We start from the raw sequence: 15,944 nt of genomic DNA on the forward strand, positions 1-15,944 counted from the left end.
CGGCCAGGGCACGATGCAGTTTGGCCCGGGTTTTGGACGGAATTGCACATCAGATTGACCTCTCAGTTTGAACATTCTTGAAAACGAGTAACCGAGTTTCAGTCATCGGTACTGTCTTTGGTAATAACGGTAACTCATCACACATCACTGCCCTCAATAGTTAGCACAATTCAATTGGAGATAATTCCTATAGAGTGCCAGATTTTGATAAGTGGTACGAGAGAGAAAAATTTAAGAGAGATTTCATAGCAAGAGCTTAAAACTGCTCATAACATCTCACCAAAATTTGAACAGTGCCTAAATCAAAACTAAGTAAAATGAAGGAATCTGTAAAGAATCCTGCGTACACCAATTATGCTACAACAACCTTGAGTTTCCCCCAGCAGATCGAAAACGATAACAAAAGCATGTATAAAAGGGGAAGCAAACAAGTGAGTTACATGAGCAGTAATGCACATTTCAGCTCTCGCCTCCACGTTTTACATCCAAGGTCGGTTTGCTAACTGGGAAACGTTATGACCTTGCTGGCGTCAAGAGTCCATCTGGAGATATGCTTGAGTAAACTGTATTAGCAGACACCCAACGTCTATCGGAGTACACTTCTAGCTTTTGGTTTGGCCGTCAATACTTCAACAAACCTGTACATCCATCGATCTAGCATTCCTGATGCAAGAAAAGGAATATAAGAGTTACAATGAATGGGAAAATTGATGAAAAAGTAACCCTCCCATCTGTAACAAAAATATGGTTAGATTGGAAACTTTGATGGCCTAGACTCTAATAGAGAGCACATCAACTAGTTGGAACTTCAATAAGCGGAAACGGAAGTTCCAAATCCACAATATATTTTGATTGTGCTGACTTATAAGAAATCATACAGAATGAGAAGAAAAACCCATACCTGTCAAAGCAAAGGTACCACCCAATACAGCACAAAGCCGAGTGATGAAATGGAGAAAACTGCGGCGTTCTTCTTTGATAGTTACAGTAATTGGTGAGAGATCATACAAGAAGTATACAGCTGGATACAAACAAACGAACAAACAGGGCCAATAATTAACACCAAGAACCCAATAAAAGGGACAGACAAATAAATTTCTCATAAACCAACCTGGCCATGACCTATCAAACTGTTTCATAGGAGAAAAATATTCTGTGACAGAGAACTGATTGGTTGACAAAACTTCTTTTGAGATATACCTATATTCAGTTGGAACAATCTGCACCGCAACAAAAAGATACATTTTCAGAATCGATCGAGTTTCTAAGTTGTCCATGAAAGCCCTCTATTAGAATGTATGTAGAAGAGCATATCTAACAACAAAGTTAGGCCTGCTGATGTCCCATGCAAATTATCTAATTGGTCATGTTCTGAATATTAATGTAGAACTTGAAACAAATCCTTTAGTTTTTCTGTTCCTAGCAATTGCATCAGTTCATTTGTATTTGAAAACAATAGTTTCGAGACAGATACTTAATATTCCTAAAATGGTCCTCTTCATGTTCAAAACTTATTGCGCTGAACTGATATCAAAATGCCAACTGACCAATGAAGCAAAACTCCATTATACTTTGACAAGGAACTGGCAGCATGCCACGCCTCTAAGTTCAAGATGTTGAGGCAGAAGAACTGGCAGCATACGGCCCAGGGAGGTGTATAACTTTGTAATGGACTTTAGGTATATTTATTTTGATAAAATAAATTCACGTAAAATCCATTTATGAACAAAGACAAAGTATTGCAGACCACTTGATGAAAGAAACGGTATAATTCTTTATTAGAGAGACAAGTTCCTTGGCTAGGAGTACGCTTTTTGGATGCAAGTCTCTTCCTAGCAGGGAAACTTTCTTGCTTTAAATTTCTCCTATCTGAGTTAAAATATGGGGCAACTACTCGACCTTGCACAAGTAACAGAAGGTAAAAAAAATTAACATTTAAAGTGCATTTAAGGGCTTACACGCAAGCAAGCATTCGTGCACAGACATATGCATGAAACACGCCAGTGTATATTGCAGATACCTGAGATTTAAATCTACCAAAGAGCTGTATACAAAGGAAGTTGACATATTCAAACCTTTATATAATATTTGAATGTGCCACTTGTGTCATGCAAAATACGGTCTGTCCCATCAAGTGGATTGTGAATTCCTGGATATTTTGGGCCAAACGACAAGTCATGAATGATGTGGCTTACATTTACATTTTTAGATCCTCCGAAAATCTGCACATAAACAGTAAGACATGGAAAAATAAGTTGGGGGCTGTAATTAACTAGAGCCAGCAAGCTTTACAAATATGCTATAGTGAAAAAAGCTAGTTGACACAAGACTGATCCACAAAGAATCCCTTTTGATACGACAAGCAAGACAGGGATTACTTTACTCAAGCGCCTTCAATCCCCATATCATTTCCACACCCAAAAAGGTTGAAAATAGATTTAAATATCAAGTCAAAATGCACCAATCTTATGATTCAGCAGTTCCAAATGCCAAAACCCAAATTTATCAAATTTTTCATTCAGGGACCCATAATTTAGATCCACCATAAGTACTTTAGATCAGGCACTGCACTATGCATGTTCAGATCAAATGAAACTCATTCACCACAAAAAAGACAGAAATTGGAAGGAGGAGGCAACAAACATTTTAAGGCAAACTAACCATTTGTGCAACGAAAATGTTTAACCCATGAACTGATATATGAAAGTTTCCAGCAACCCTTTGGACATCTAAAACACCAAAAACCTGCAGCAAAATTTTATATCAGATATATGAAATTTCTGAAGGAGCAAGTGCAGTCCAATAGTATAAAAAGTGGAGATCTCTGTAATGATGTACCCGGCATCCTTCTCCATTTGCTATTGCATGCTTTACCCTCTTAATGAGATCTTCTGCAGCTTGATCAAAAGCTCCTTGTGCATGAATTTCCTGGTCCTTATCATCGTGATTATCTTTGCCATCATCTGGTCAAGGTTCTTCATCAGAAAAAGAAAATCCAAAAAGCAAGACATACAACCAAAACAAAATGCAATAATGCAACATGGACAGTACCATGCTTGTGTGAATGCTCCTTTTCAACAAGGTCAGACAAATATTCAGTGCCGATGATGTGGCCATGACTGTTCAGGCGAAGCTGTAGCCACTCTAAACCGGTTAGGAGAATAACTATGAGAGAAGGGAAGTATAGAGACAGATCACCGGTTGCCAATTATAAAAACCAAATCATACTATATAAATGCATAGTCAAAACCTTTGTAATACAATCATCAAAGTTTAAACAGATAGAACACTTTTTTCTACCATTGTACAAATGCAGTTCATTGCTGTTTGACATGAAACACCATATTACATTGCAGCCCAATAACAGGAAATACATAAGAATCAATAAAGTCTCTTACTTTCCATATGTTTGTGTCAAGATCTACTTCATGCTTGCCTGACATATCGATTGCATCAACACTCAAGACTGCAATCAAACGTAGAAAACCGAAGTTTATCATCACACAAAGCTACCAAATGATGAACAGAAAACCCTACAAAGAAACCGCCTTTCACTTAAATAGCAAGAGAAAGAACATTCTCACCATCACAAGGTAAAGCTGGAAAAGTCATATTTATATGAATCGGAAGAGTCTCTCCGCGCTTTAAGTCTACGGACATCTGCCAAAAACACAACCCCTTTCAATTAGACAACTTACAATCTCGTAGCATCCATGCATTTCTTTCAATCAATTATCCACTTATTCAACTTAACAAAATCTCCGGAAAACGAAAAGCAACGCATTAGAAATTCAAACCTGGTGGACGGTGTATGTGGTGAGATAATATCTGAGCTCGTGCACAAACAATGTCGCCATTATAAGCAGCCCAACAACAGAAACTACAAATTCAAGAAAAGCCAATAAATTTTCGCAATTCACAAAAAACCCAACTCAAAAAATACAAAACCAAACCAAAAAATCTCAAAAATTACCAAGTGCCCCGGATTGCGTTTTCTGCAGCAAGTGCTCCTCCGCCCGAGGAAACGCATCCAGGTTCTTTAACGCTTGTCTAACCCTCATTTTTTACCGCGATTTTTACCAATAACAACGATAAATTTACCCAAATCCTGCACCATTTTCAAAAATTTCAACTTTTGAAGCATCAAAAAGTAAAACCCCTCGGATTCAATCATTCCGATCAAATCAAAATCATGGTGCTTTTATAGAGAGAGAGAGAGAGAGAGAGAGAGAGAGAGAGAGAGAGAGAGAGAATTGGAATTGAAAAGGGAGGGAGGGGTACCAGTAGATTTTCTTTGAACGAATCGCCCAAAAACAGAGAATTTCGCGTTCCAGAAGACCGCAGACCGAAGTCGAAGAATTGAAGCTGTTGGACTCCGCCGGTTTTATAGTTCTGAGCTGGGTTATGGTGCGCGCGCGTCTAACTTGGTCTTGTCCTGAACCCGCGCCTCCTCTTTTGCTATTTTGCTTTCTTCAAGATTCAACCATTCAAGGGGTCGTTTATTTTGGCATAGATGATTGAAAACTCCAAGGTGATCAATTTTCTTGATGGTGGTTGTTGATTATGGACCAAATTGATATATATATATATATATATATATAATTTATTTTGGTCCACTATTTAAGAATTTTTTTTCGAGTGTTTCAGGATTAAGATTATGCGACAAGTGTTTAAATGAATCGAAAATTGATTAATAAATTGGAACATTATAATTTAAAGGAGGACGAACTAAAATATTAGTGTTTTTGTGCGATAAGGTAGATGAGATTAAAGGAGTCATTTGCTTCTTGTAACTCAAAAGTTTATACTTTACTGGCTGAAACTCAAAATTCGTTTTACTTTACCCTTGGAATACGATTTTGATCCTAGTTTGCCCCTTGAAATTTGAACGTCGTTTTTATAAAACTCACAATTCACTCCACATTACCTTAGATCTGTTAGTTTCTTATGGGGGTTTAATTTGGGTGAACAAGACTAATCAAATTTATTGCACATGTGGCATAGTCTTTTTGGATGTTGGGTCTTTTACATATATATATATATATATATATATATATATCTTTCAGGAAGAAGAGAGAGTTCACAAGTCAAATGAATGAATTTTGTCAATGAGTAAAATTGTGACTTTTAATTTATAGAGAGCAAAGTGAAATTAAAATAGAGTTTCAATGAGCGTAACTATAAATAAACCTTTTGTTAATAAGTAGTGCTGCCCACACATCCTATTTTATTTCTCATCTCCTATTAATTTTTATCCTTTAATTTTCTTCAATTTATTTGATAAAAATATTCAAGAAGCGAAAAATGGTGCGGGGATATCAGCTTCCTTGAAAATATAATGTCACGTGCAGATGGTATGAAACTTCCCTAGTTCCATCTTAAAGGTCTCCACGACCCTAGTTACAACATTAAAAACACGGCGGAAGTACATAGACATATGCGGTTGGGTTTCAGTTGAAGATCGTTGAGTTGAGTCTCAGTAGGTCGGATGGCGGCAAAGCTGTTAGCAACTTCCCCATTTGTAGGAATTGCGGTACTCGTCTCCCTCGTAGCTCTCTTCGCCTTCTATTACAAGCCCTTCTCCCAACAGGTCAGAGATCCCCAAAAGCTCGTTCTTTTGTTTCTCTTTTTCTTCACAGAAAACCGAACTCCCCAGCTCAAATTTTTCATGGTTTGGGGAGCTGAAGAAATTCAAGATTCGATTTTTCTTGGGTTTTCTTTGGAGAATTTGTCTGTGAATTTCGTTTCCGAGATGGGTTTTTGATTTGTTTGGTTGTGTTGGATTTTGAATGTTTGAAATTATAGTGCAAAAGTATGTGACTTGATGTTGTTGTTGTGATCTTATAGAGATTGTTCACTGTTGAAGAACTGGCTTTGTACAATGGGACTGATGCGAGTTTACCGATTTTTCTAGGAATTCTCGGGTACCCTTTTCGTTTTCTCTCTGTTTAGATGTATGTATTTACACATAATGCAGCACCCTAATGCAATTCAAGCACCCAAATGCAATTCAAGCACCCAAATGTGTGCATTATGCTAGCTTGGTTAATTATTTAGAACTAAGAGATTGAAGTCTCACACCGTATTGAATTTCGGCAATCAAGTAGAGCATTTTATATGGTTCCTAAAAATGCCTTGTGAGTATGCACTTACTGATTCCTATAAACTGATCAATATTTTGTGATCAGGTCGGTTTTCGATGTGACGAAAGGAAACTCTCATTACGGTGAGGGTGGGGGGTACAATCATTTTTCTGGAAGGTTTGTTCGCTTATGTAATTCTTTTGAACTTGCATACTTAAATTTTGTCCTCAGTATTGATTTGTTCTCGATTTTTCCCCAAAACAAAAGGTTCGGATTAGTTGTGCTAGTCCAAAATTGTTATTCGTTTACATCAATTTCATTGTTATGGTTCATAACTTGTGAAACGTAACAATTCTTTTATATCCTTTTATGCTTTGTATCTGTGATTATGTATAGACTTATATATTAACAGCTGTTTTCTTTCGCGTGCAACCCTGCAATCAATCAAGAGATGCTTCACGAGCATTTGTTTCAGGAAACTTTACAGGTAAACAAAGGTTTGGTTTCTTTTTGTCGCTTCTAATTGGTGATGATTTTATGCAAGTTTGAGGTTTGATAGTTTATGGGCTTGCCTTTGCATTGATTATAAGCTCATTTTCGGGGATTTGATGGAAAGTAACTCTTGACGCTATTAAGTGTTAATGTTATAGTAGTAAATTAGTAATATAGTATTTGGCATTTTTTTATATTGCAGGAGATGGGCTCACAGACTCGTTACGTGGTTTATCAAGTACACAGGTAACTCGTTCTTTTTTTCTTCTCTTTCTATCCTAATGTTTTTGGAACCATTCTAGGTTATAAAGGAAGAAAAACTGCTAAAACTTAGGACACTGTCTATCAAACATCACTACATTTTGAAATCACCGGTTACACGGTAGAAACCAACGTGGTGATGGCATGCCCAATTCACCCTATGAATTCTCATTCAACAATCTATGGAGTTAGTAACGTTCACCCACACTTGACGATTGTCTAATGCCAAATTCCAGCCCAACTGACTTGTAGTCTGTAGAGTCATTACTTCTAATGTGAAATCATTACTGTATGGATTGAATCGAACCTATCTTGTAGAGTTTTGACTACCTCATGTCATGCTTTGCTGTACTATATTTATATCTTTTCCATTTTCTGACATATCCACCTTCAACATGGCATGTTTTGTGACTTTTCTTGATAAAATTTTGCACTATCGGCCCTTTTTTAATTTTTCACTTTTAAACAGAATAACAATATTAATGGACTAATACGTAATATTCAATCCTGTACCAATATGCTAAGTTTCATCAGTTGCTACAAGTTTGATTGTTTTGGTTTTTGTTTGTTCTTTCGTATCTTTCAGGTGAAGAGTGTTGTTGAATGGAGGGATTTCTACTTTAAAAGTTACATGTGAGTTACAAACATCTATCTGCTATCTTTGTATTTCGATGAAGTCAGAAGTTTGAAGATACTGGAAACACAGTCCTATTCGCCAATCTGTTTACTACTTTTTAAACAGTTGGAAACATCTTTGGAGTTTGATAGTTTACATCTACTACCAGAATTTTGATTAAATAAAACCGAAAAGTTTACCACAAATCCCCCAAACTTTCTTTGAGGTGGGCAACCCTATTATGATGCAATGTCATCATCATATCCGCTTTTATATGCCCGTGATTGTGTTGGTAATAAGAGATATTTATGTCTTTCTGAATTTCATACTGCCTTTTCCTTTGAATCATTTATCTTGTAAATGTGTAGCCGTTCGCGGTTCACAAGACAGACCCCGGTGCCTTGTCCTGTGTCAATCTCGATACTCTTGTTCTTTTGTTCACCATTTTGTTTCAGCGAAGTTATCATGTCAAATATATTTGAACTAGATTTGTTTTTGCTTTTCACTATATTGGTATTAGGTCGAAAGGATAATGATATTTTGTAACTGATCTTTCATGGCTTTGAATTGTCAGATTTGTAGGGAAACTAGTAGGTCGTTACTATGATTCTCAAGGAAATCCTACAAAATATTTGAAGGGAGTGGAAGCAAAGGCTGCGAGAGGTGCTCAGCTTTTAAAGAAACAGGAAAATGAAGAAGCGAAGCAACCTGGTTGCAACTCAAGGTGGAGTCAGGATGAGGGTGGAGAGGTACGTATCGCCCTGAATTGGAAACATAGATCGAGAACCAAACACTACTTGTGCTCTCATTCAGTTCTTATTATGTAACTTTCGTTATGTGTTTCAATATTGTGCTACATCTTAGATTTATACCTGTTTTATTAGGTTTGGTGCGATGAGGGTGTCCCGAGGTTAGTTCAGAGACCGCTGCAAATGGCTTTGACTGGGAAAATGAGCACACGATGCGCATGCTTTAATGAAGATCAACTAGACCAACCGGGGTTAAAGATCTACGAAGGATGTGATTATCTTGCCAAGACCTGCCGAGTATAAAATGAGATCCGTTCTGGAACTTCCACATTAGAGTATATCGTTCTACATGCTGCCTCACATAGTTGTTGAAGAGGATGAACGAGGGCGGAGTAACAGAAGCATTGTTGATGTGTTTGGTCTACAATTTTCCTCCTTGCATTACATGGATTTTACAACAAGAACAAGGACATGTATATTTGTATGTTTTCTTTTAATTTATGTTGTGAATTATGTTTTCTTGCTGCAAGATAATCAATCAATCAACAAACTTTTCTAAGGCTTGATGGGTCATGTTTGTTTGCATAGCTCTGTGTGGTAAATTGATGAGAATATTGGAGGGTCGTACGATCTTAGTAGCGTTAACTATTTAGTTTTTACTTTATAGCTTTTGTTTTCAAGCTTATTGAAAACTACTTTAACTGTTTAATAGTATCTTAACAAACAATATTATTTACATTAGGGTGCGTTTACTAATCTGTATTCAAATTGAGGGGAATTGAATTGAGGAGGAATTGAATTGAGGGGGAATTGGAATGAGCTGGAATCAGAATTATATTTTTGGTAAAACTTTTACTCTTTCATTGTTTTTTTTTTTTTTTTTTTTGTAGAGATATTTTTTTTTTAAGTAAAACTTTTAGTACAAATTTAATATGAAACAATATTTTTTATTTGCTTCTTCATATTTGAGAAGATTCTTAATCACCCTAATTTATTTCCTCTCCTCTCTCTCCCCCACTCCCTAATCTTTCTCAGCAGCCACTCCCACTTGACCAAAACGCTCTCACCCACACCATCCTCTCCAATACCCACCACCACCACCGTCTCTCGTCCCTCGTCTCCTTCCCCATCCTCTTCTCTCTCATCCTCCACCGCCTCAACTCACTCCCCCTCATCCACAAGACTCTCCTCATTGCCAACCACATTCTCTCTCATCCTTCTTCCCTCCCGTTCGTGGTTGTTCAACAAATCCTCGTTGGCAAACGCCCTGGGGAATAAGGGTTTGCCGTTCACACCAATCCAAGGAATCAATTTATGACTTGCATCCCCAAATTGGTCTACAACATTCGTATAAATAAGGGTTTGCCGTTCCAGGGCTCATTCAAGAAGAACATGACTTTGCCCGGTGCTCCACCCGGGTCTACAGTGTGTAAGGGCAGTGTCGTGGTGGTGGTCAAGATGTAAGGAGTTGGCAGATGAGAAACAAAGGAGAGGGTGCGCTACTAGTGGAAGGTACAAGGGTATTTTGGGTAGAAATGTTTGATTCCAAAAGAAGGCTTCCTCCGGGAATTCTATTACCACCTCCATGTATGTAATTGAATTCCGAACGATTTAAGGAATTCGATTCCGGATTTTAAGTGGGTCCCACTTACTTTTTCATTCCTTGCATGTTAGTAAACGCTGGAATGCTTCGGGAGGAATGCGATTCCATTTCTTTCCATTCCACGATTTCGTTTCTTTCCATTCTATTCATGTTTGGTAAACATGCCCTAAGGGGTGGGGAAGTAAGCTAAGCCTCACAATGGACCAGCAATAATGTAGTTCAAAATTGCTTTTGGTGAGAATCGAACCTAAGACTTTTCACTTACAAGTGAAAGTGAAAATGAATATCACTAGACTGTAATACTAAGTGACACTTAGTACTAAGTCAAGAAGAATATTACTAATATATCATGTTGTGTTTCGGATTCGTGGAAAGTCTCTCTGGTTGGTAAAGAAGATTATTCGTGTCAATACCAAAGCCCAATTCCCGACCCCAAGGAATTGTCATTTTACATGTCATTTTCCCAACTCTCAGGATGCTGATTCTTGTTCTTTCCTTTTTCAATATATTAATTTGCTAATCCGTAATCAGAATAAAAAGAATAAAGTACGAATTAAATTGAGGAGAAATAAAAAGGAATGGGAGTAAAAATGAGATTGGTTCCATATCAATTATTTACTAATTTACTTAAATCAAAATTAAAAGTAGCTTAATTACTAAACTACCCTTGTTTAAAACATTTTTTTCAAGCAAATTAATGAAATTTAACGTTATATCATTAATAATTTATCAGGTAAGGTTTTGTTTTAATAAAAAGTTATTTAACAAAGAGCTAGTTGTTAGTTTTTCTCTTGAACTTGTATAGAGTTACCAATTTCCCTTATGAACTGTAATTTTAGCCGATTATCCCCTTGAACTTTTGTAATTAGCTCATTTTCTCCATGAACTTTAACTTTAGCTGATTATTCCTCCTAAACTTTTAGGATAAAGTAGAAAAAACTACCTCAATTATTGGTGTCACGACACTTTCATACCTTATCTTTTAAAATTGACAATGTCATACCTTATCTTTAGAATTTGGTCCAATGTTATACCTTCCGTTACTTGGCCGTTTACTATTCAGTTAAAATGTTGACGTGTCTTGATTTGGGATCCACTTTCTATTAAAAAATTATTGAAAACTAAATTTTTTTTTAATATTTTGTAAATATTAAAATAATAATAAAAAGTAAATAAATAAAAAAAAACCCTTAGTTCGTCCCTCCCCCTCCTCTCTGTTCTCCCCATCTTCATCTTCTTCCCCCCACCTGCAAACCCAAAAAAAAAAAAAAACAAAAAAAAACAAAAATCCAATTTGTATTCCCCCGCACCCACCCTCAGTTTGTCTTCCTCCCTCCCCACTCCTTCTTCTCCCTCCTGTAACCCAGGAAAAAAAAAAAAAAAAAAACCAGATCCCATTGGCGGGAAGATGGGTGCGCATAGAAGGTGAAGGATGGGTGCGAAAGAGGATGTGGAGAATATATGAAAGTGGTGGATTTGGGGTTGACAAGGGGTTGGCTTGGGGGGGGGGGGGACGAAATGGGTTCACTTTGGATTTGTTTGTTTTTTTTCTTCTTCTCCTTCTTCTTCTTTATGGGTTGCAGGGGTACATGAACTGGGTTGAGTTGAGTTTATTTTTATTTTCTTCTTCTTCTTCTTCCTCTTCTTCATCCTCCTTCTTCTTCTTTCTGGGTTGGGGGGGGGGGGAGGCGAACTGGGTTGGGTTGGATTTTTTTTTTCTTCCTCTTCTTCTTCTTCTTCCGCATAGGGGTGTTGATGGGTTTTCAAAAAAGAAAAAGGAATTTTTTTTTTTCTTCCTCCTTCTCCTTTTTTCCTCTTCTCCTTCTCCTTCTCCTTCTTCCGCAGGAGGGGTTGATGGGTTTTCAAATTTAACAAGGGAAGAAGATGAAGCTGGGGAGAGAGAGGGGGGAACAGACGAAGAGGGATTTATTTTATTTTATTTTTTTACTTTTCTTTATTATTTTTAAAAATATTTTATTAAAATTTTAATAGAAAGTGGGTTCCGAATCAAGCCACGTTAGCATTTAACTAAAAAGTAAACGGCCAAGTAACAGAAGGTCAAATTCTAAAGATGAGGTATGACATTTTTAATTTTAAAAGATAAGGTATGAAAGTGTCGTGATACCAATAGTTGAGGTAATTTTTTGTACTTTACCCAAAATTTTACAAATAGCCAATTTTCCCCTAGTGTTAGATTTAAAAAAAATTCATCTATCCAATTTTTTATTTTTTTTTTGTCCCCATACAATTGTCATGTATTGTCCGCATGATCAAAATACATGAAAATTTTTAAAATCTAACATTAAGAAGAAATCGGCTATTTATAAAAATTCAAACAATAATCAATTACCATTAAAGTTACAAAAAAATCAACTAATTAAATAAGTTAAAAAATAATAATGAACTAAAATTAGAGCACAGAGAAATTGAGAGCTCTATACAACAAAAGCAAATCGACAAATATGCCTTTGATAAAAAACAAGAAAAGTTGTGCCGACTTGACCACCTGGTCCCGATCTCCCAGCATCCAACCCTTTGCTCGATCTTTTATTTCCCAACAGCCCTCCCACAGTCCCACTTGCCCAGATGCATAGATTAGACCCCCACGCCTCCCCCTTTCATCCTCAATCATTTCTCCTTCTCGTCAATAGCTTCTGCAAGCAACCAGGAGAACAGGGTCGAGTGGCCTGAGCCGAAGTCCTCCAATGGAAATTGGTGGGATCGGAGAAGACGATATGGGCGTCTGCCGGCGGGGTGTTGAAGTCGTAAGGTTATTCCATCGGAAGGCGTGCAATTCCATTTCCTCCCACTTCATTCCTCCTTCGTAATCCTCTTCTTCCAATCAAACCTTTCCCGGACGGCACAGCAGCACCAGGTAAGTTTAGTCGCGATTTTCAAGTCAACGTGGATTGTTTTCAACTTCTTTTCTTTTTTGTTTAGAGAATTTGAACTTTTTTTCATGAATTCTGTGCATCCTATATGAATTCCAGCCACAACTTACTCTGAAAATTAGATTAAATCCTAAATTAGAGTTTAATTTAAGGTCTAAGTTCTTAGTTTAGGGTTTTAAGTTTTGGTACAATCCTAAATTAGGGTTTAATTTAAGGTGTAGATCCTTAGTCTAAGTTTTAAATTTGGTTTTTCTTTTTTTTGCTGCCAGAGAGGACGAAATTGGTGTTGAGGTTTTAGCCTACTCGGATAGTTGGTGGTTTGGGCTCCGCTCCCGTTGCTTTAACATGTCGGGCCTTCAGAAGCGGCGGCAGCAGCAACGGGTCCCCACGGATGGCGGATTTCTTGAACGACCCCTGATTGAGTCTGATGATATCATAATTGATATACTGTCAAGGCTACCAGTTAAATATTTGATCCAATTCCGGTGTGTATGCAAGTCATGGCGCGCTTTGATCTCTGATTTGCATCTTGTTAGGAAGCACCTGAGACGGGCAGTGACAGGGCTTAACCCTAATAGCTATAGGCTTCTTATTTCAGACAGTCCTTTCCAATCCATAGACTACGAAGCACTCAAGGATGTCAGTATATGTGTGCAAAGCTCTTTTCTTTGTTTGCAATTGCCAGTAACGCTTGAACGTATGAGTGTTGTGGGTTCTTGCAATGGCTTGATATGTCTAAAGGGAAACAAAGGCGAAGTTCTCTTATGGAACCCTTGTACCAGAGTTACCAAAATGTTACCAAGAATTGCATGTTTTTATTTTTGTCCAAAGTTTTATGGATTTGGTTATGATTCCACCATTGAAGATTACAAGGTTATATTGGGTGGCGAATGTACAACTGCAGATGGCATGATGATTGCAGTCTTTACACTAAAATCAGGTTTGTGGAGGACTAAACAATACCTTGACTCTTTTAAATTGCATGGGCAAGGGTGCTTGGTTAATGGAGCTCTACATTGGGTAGAGCTTAAATGGAGCGGGGAGGAGCTCCGCCCTGTACTTAGTTCAAGAATCATCTCTTTTATTTTGGCGGAGGAGAATATTGTGCCGCTGCCCTATCTTCACATCCAAAGTTACATCTCCATTCGTATTGGGACTATTGCAAATCATCTATTTGCATATTTGTTCAATGACGTCAGTTTGAGTGATATTGCAATAACTGTATGGGTGATGAAGGATTATGGTGTCCATGAATCTTGGACTAAAATCATACAAATTCCTTTGAAGTCGTTACGTCAACTAAGTATGAATTTTGTTAATATTATCTGCATTTTAGAGAATGATGAAGTTTTGATGAGTTGTGATTCAAGTTACTTGGCTTTATACAATCCAAAGGAAAATACATTGACGAAGGTTCTTAATACTCCTACTAATTTGTTGCCTGAAGCAACTATGTTTGTGGAGACCTTAGTTTCACCAGTAATTGGTGGTGGCGCCAACATCTGAAACCAACAATGTAAGTCTCTTCACTCTATCTAACTCATACTATGCTGTTTTGTCTAGAACGACATAATGTTGAGTGGCTTCTATAAGTGTTTAACCTGAACAAATAAGATTCGATATTTAAGTTTTTACTTGGTGTTTGAAATATAGCATTTGTTCGAGCACTATTCAGTTCTTTTTAGTTGATATATTTTAGTAGTTTGCAAGTTGCTTTCGCGAATTTGGACGACATGCTAGAGGCAAATTGTGCTTTTTACTTGTTTATATTAAAAGGAACTAGTTTCATAGTAGATATTGGGCTTGTTTGGCAAGTGCTTTTAAACGATTGAAGGCACTTTTAGAGAAAGTGTTTTTTAGTTCCAAAAGCACTTGAAGTGCTTCCTGCAAGAAGCCCTCTTCTAAAAATACTTGCCAAACAAGCCCCATGTTACTAAGTTATGGAAAGTAATTCTTGACACTCTGATGTTTTTTTTTTTTTTTTTTTTTTTTTGGAGAAGAAACAATAACCATTTATTAAAAGAATAACAAGAATTACAAAATAGTGGAGATTTTTAAACTGTGCCTACCCGAATCACTTTACTATATGACTATGTCTGTCCCCTTGCCAATTTCTGTTGTAGAGCCTCTATTACTATGTGTCTTAGTTGGTAAAATTCCATCTCCCTTCTCCATTTTGTGACATATCCGATTGATTTCTTCAATTTTGTGGTTCATCCTCTGCCATTAAAATTTTGTTTTCTGTACTTTCTGGTCGTTTTCACACTTATAAACTCATTCTCTCTTATAACTGCTATCTGGTTCAACTGCATAAATTTTGGGAATCCGATGTGCCAAATCATTAATATATTGGTGTCATATTAATGTGGCTTATGGTTAAACGATTTTTTTTTATTTCTTCCCAAACTGCTGTTTGCCTAGTCTCTAGTTCACTTAAATTGTAAGTTTATACTTAATATCTGTATCCATGTGATAAGCACAATAAGCTTGTCCGTTCCTCTTCCATTTTGTTACAGGAAAGTCATCCCGTCTGATCTGTCTGAACTTGATTTGTTCTTGTCTTCGTTTTAATGGTTTCAGGTTAGATTTAAACTGTTCAGTTAGGTTTGGTATGATGAGGCGCCCCAAGGTTAGTTCAGAGACCTCCAGAAATGGTTTTGATGGGGGAAAATGAGCATGCGTTATGCATGCTTTCAAGAAGACCAACTGGACTAGCCAGGGTGGAAAACTACGAAGGATGCGATTATCTTGCCAGGACCTGCCAAGTTTGAACGCGATCTGTGTAAGCAGCTTACACGATAGAGATCTCATATATCCTACATCTGATGCCGGCTAGAGATCTAATATATCCTACATCTGATGCCGGCTGGCAAAGTTGTTGGAGGAGGAATGGAGGATGAACAAGGGCGGAAAGAGAAGCATTGTTAACGTGTTTTCCTCCGAGCAGTACATGGATTTTATAACTGTACATATATATTCGTATGTTTTCTTTTAATTTATACCCAAACTTGGATATTCTTGTAGCTATATTATTGTGTTTTTTTTTTTTTTCTTCGTAAAATCATATTCGTCTATTTTCTTTATTATAGTTGGATGGATTTAGATTTGCCTAATGTTTGCAAATAGTGTTATGAAATATAGATAGTTAGATCATTGAAATATGATGTAAAGTGAGCCTATAGACGAGAATGAAACCCTATATAAATATATCTCATGTATATAAAATATAAAGATATAAGACTGTTTGAA

General features: G+C 37.0%; 3 protein-coding genes across 4 annotated transcripts; 2 read left to right on the forward strand and 1 right to left on the reverse strand.

Moving 5' to 3' along the window:
* Positions 1 to 222: 222 nt before the first annotated feature.
* LOC137739846 (uncharacterized) lies at positions 223 to 4,552 on the reverse strand. The gene is made up of 12 exons (XM_068479568.2): positions 4,282 to 4,552; positions 3,974 to 4,108; positions 3,798 to 3,880; positions 3,585 to 3,660; positions 3,399 to 3,466; positions 3,052 to 3,133; positions 2,839 to 2,963; positions 2,662 to 2,745; positions 2,076 to 2,222; positions 1,112 to 1,220; positions 902 to 1,021; positions 223 to 663 (listed from the first exon to the last, which is right to left on the reverse strand). The coding sequence occupies exons 2-12, from the start codon at positions 4,059 to 4,061 to the stop codon at positions 587 to 589; spliced, it is 1,059 nt and encodes a 352-aa protein (XP_068335669.2). The 5' UTR covers positions 4,062 to 4,108; positions 4,282 to 4,552; the 3' UTR covers positions 223 to 586.
* Positions 4,553 to 5,299: 747 nt separating this feature from the next.
* MAPR4 (membrane-associated progesterone binding protein 4) lies at positions 5,300 to 8,760 on the forward strand. 2 transcript variants are annotated; one of them, XM_068479590.2, is made up of 8 exons: positions 5,300 to 5,590; positions 5,848 to 5,924; positions 6,189 to 6,260; positions 6,533 to 6,570; positions 6,778 to 6,821; positions 7,423 to 7,469; positions 8,027 to 8,201; positions 8,337 to 8,760. In XM_068479590.2, the coding sequence occupies exons 1-8, from the start codon at positions 5,489 to 5,491 to the stop codon at positions 8,502 to 8,504; spliced, it is 723 nt and encodes a 240-aa protein (XP_068335691.2). In that variant the 5' UTR covers positions 5,300 to 5,488; the 3' UTR covers positions 8,505 to 8,760. The 2 variants fall into 2 exon arrangements, with proteins under 2 accessions (XP_068335691.2, XP_088556894.1); XM_088700768.1 differs by lacking the exon at positions 7,423 to 7,469 and having other exon boundaries at positions 5,353 to 5,590; positions 8,091 to 8,201.
* A 3,483-nt stretch (positions 8,761 to 12,243) lies between these two features.
* LOC137739941 (F-box/kelch-repeat protein At3g23880) lies at positions 12,244 to 15,761 on the forward strand. Its single transcript, XM_068479697.2, has 3 exons — positions 12,244 to 12,679; positions 12,965 to 14,211; positions 15,276 to 15,761. Exon 2 carries the CDS (start codon positions 13,041 to 13,043, stop codon positions 14,199 to 14,201), a length of 1,161 nt encoding a protein of 386 aa, XP_068335798.1. The 5' UTR covers positions 12,244 to 12,679; positions 12,965 to 13,040; the 3' UTR covers positions 14,202 to 14,211; positions 15,276 to 15,761.
* The last annotated feature ends 183 nt before the right edge of the window (positions 15,762 to 15,944 follow it).

This window comes from Pyrus communis, chromosome 9 (assembly GCF_041283825.1).
Source record: "Pyrus communis isolate YQ-2024b chromosome 9, ASM4128382v1, whole genome shotgun sequence".
Lineage (NCBI taxonomy): Eukaryota > Viridiplantae > Streptophyta > Magnoliopsida > Rosales > Rosaceae > Pyrus > Pyrus communis.

Excerpts from the sequence above, each read along its gene's own strand:
- LOC137739846 (XM_068479568.2), bottom strand. The coding sequence starts at position 4,061 with ATGAGGGTTAGACAAGCGTTAAAGAACCTGGATGCGTTTCCTCGGGCG. Across the intron at positions 2,964-3,051 it reads GGAGCATTCACACAAGCATG|ATGATGGCAAAGATAATCAC; the intron begins GTACTGTCCATG and ends AACCTTGACCAG. Across the intron at positions 2,223-2,661 it reads ACATTTTCGTTGCACAAATG|ATTTTCGGAGGATCTAAAAA; the intron begins GTTAGTTTGCCT and ends GTTTATGTGCAG.
- MAPR4 (XM_068479590.2), top strand. The coding sequence starts at position 5,489 with ATGGCGGCAAAGCTGTTAGCAACTTCCCCATTTGTAGGAATTGCGGTA. Across the intron at positions 6,261-6,532 it reads TACAATCATTTTTCTGGAAG|AGATGCTTCACGAGCATTTG; the intron begins GTTTGTTCGCTT and ends CAATCAATCAAG. Across the intron at positions 6,822-7,422 it reads GTGGTTTATCAAGTACACAG|GTGAAGAGTGTTGTTGAATG; the intron begins GTAACTCGTTCT and ends CGTATCTTTCAG.
- LOC137739941 (XM_068479697.2), top strand. The coding sequence starts at position 13,041 with ATGTCGGGCCTTCAGAAGCGGCGGCAGCAGCAACGGGTCCCCACGGAT.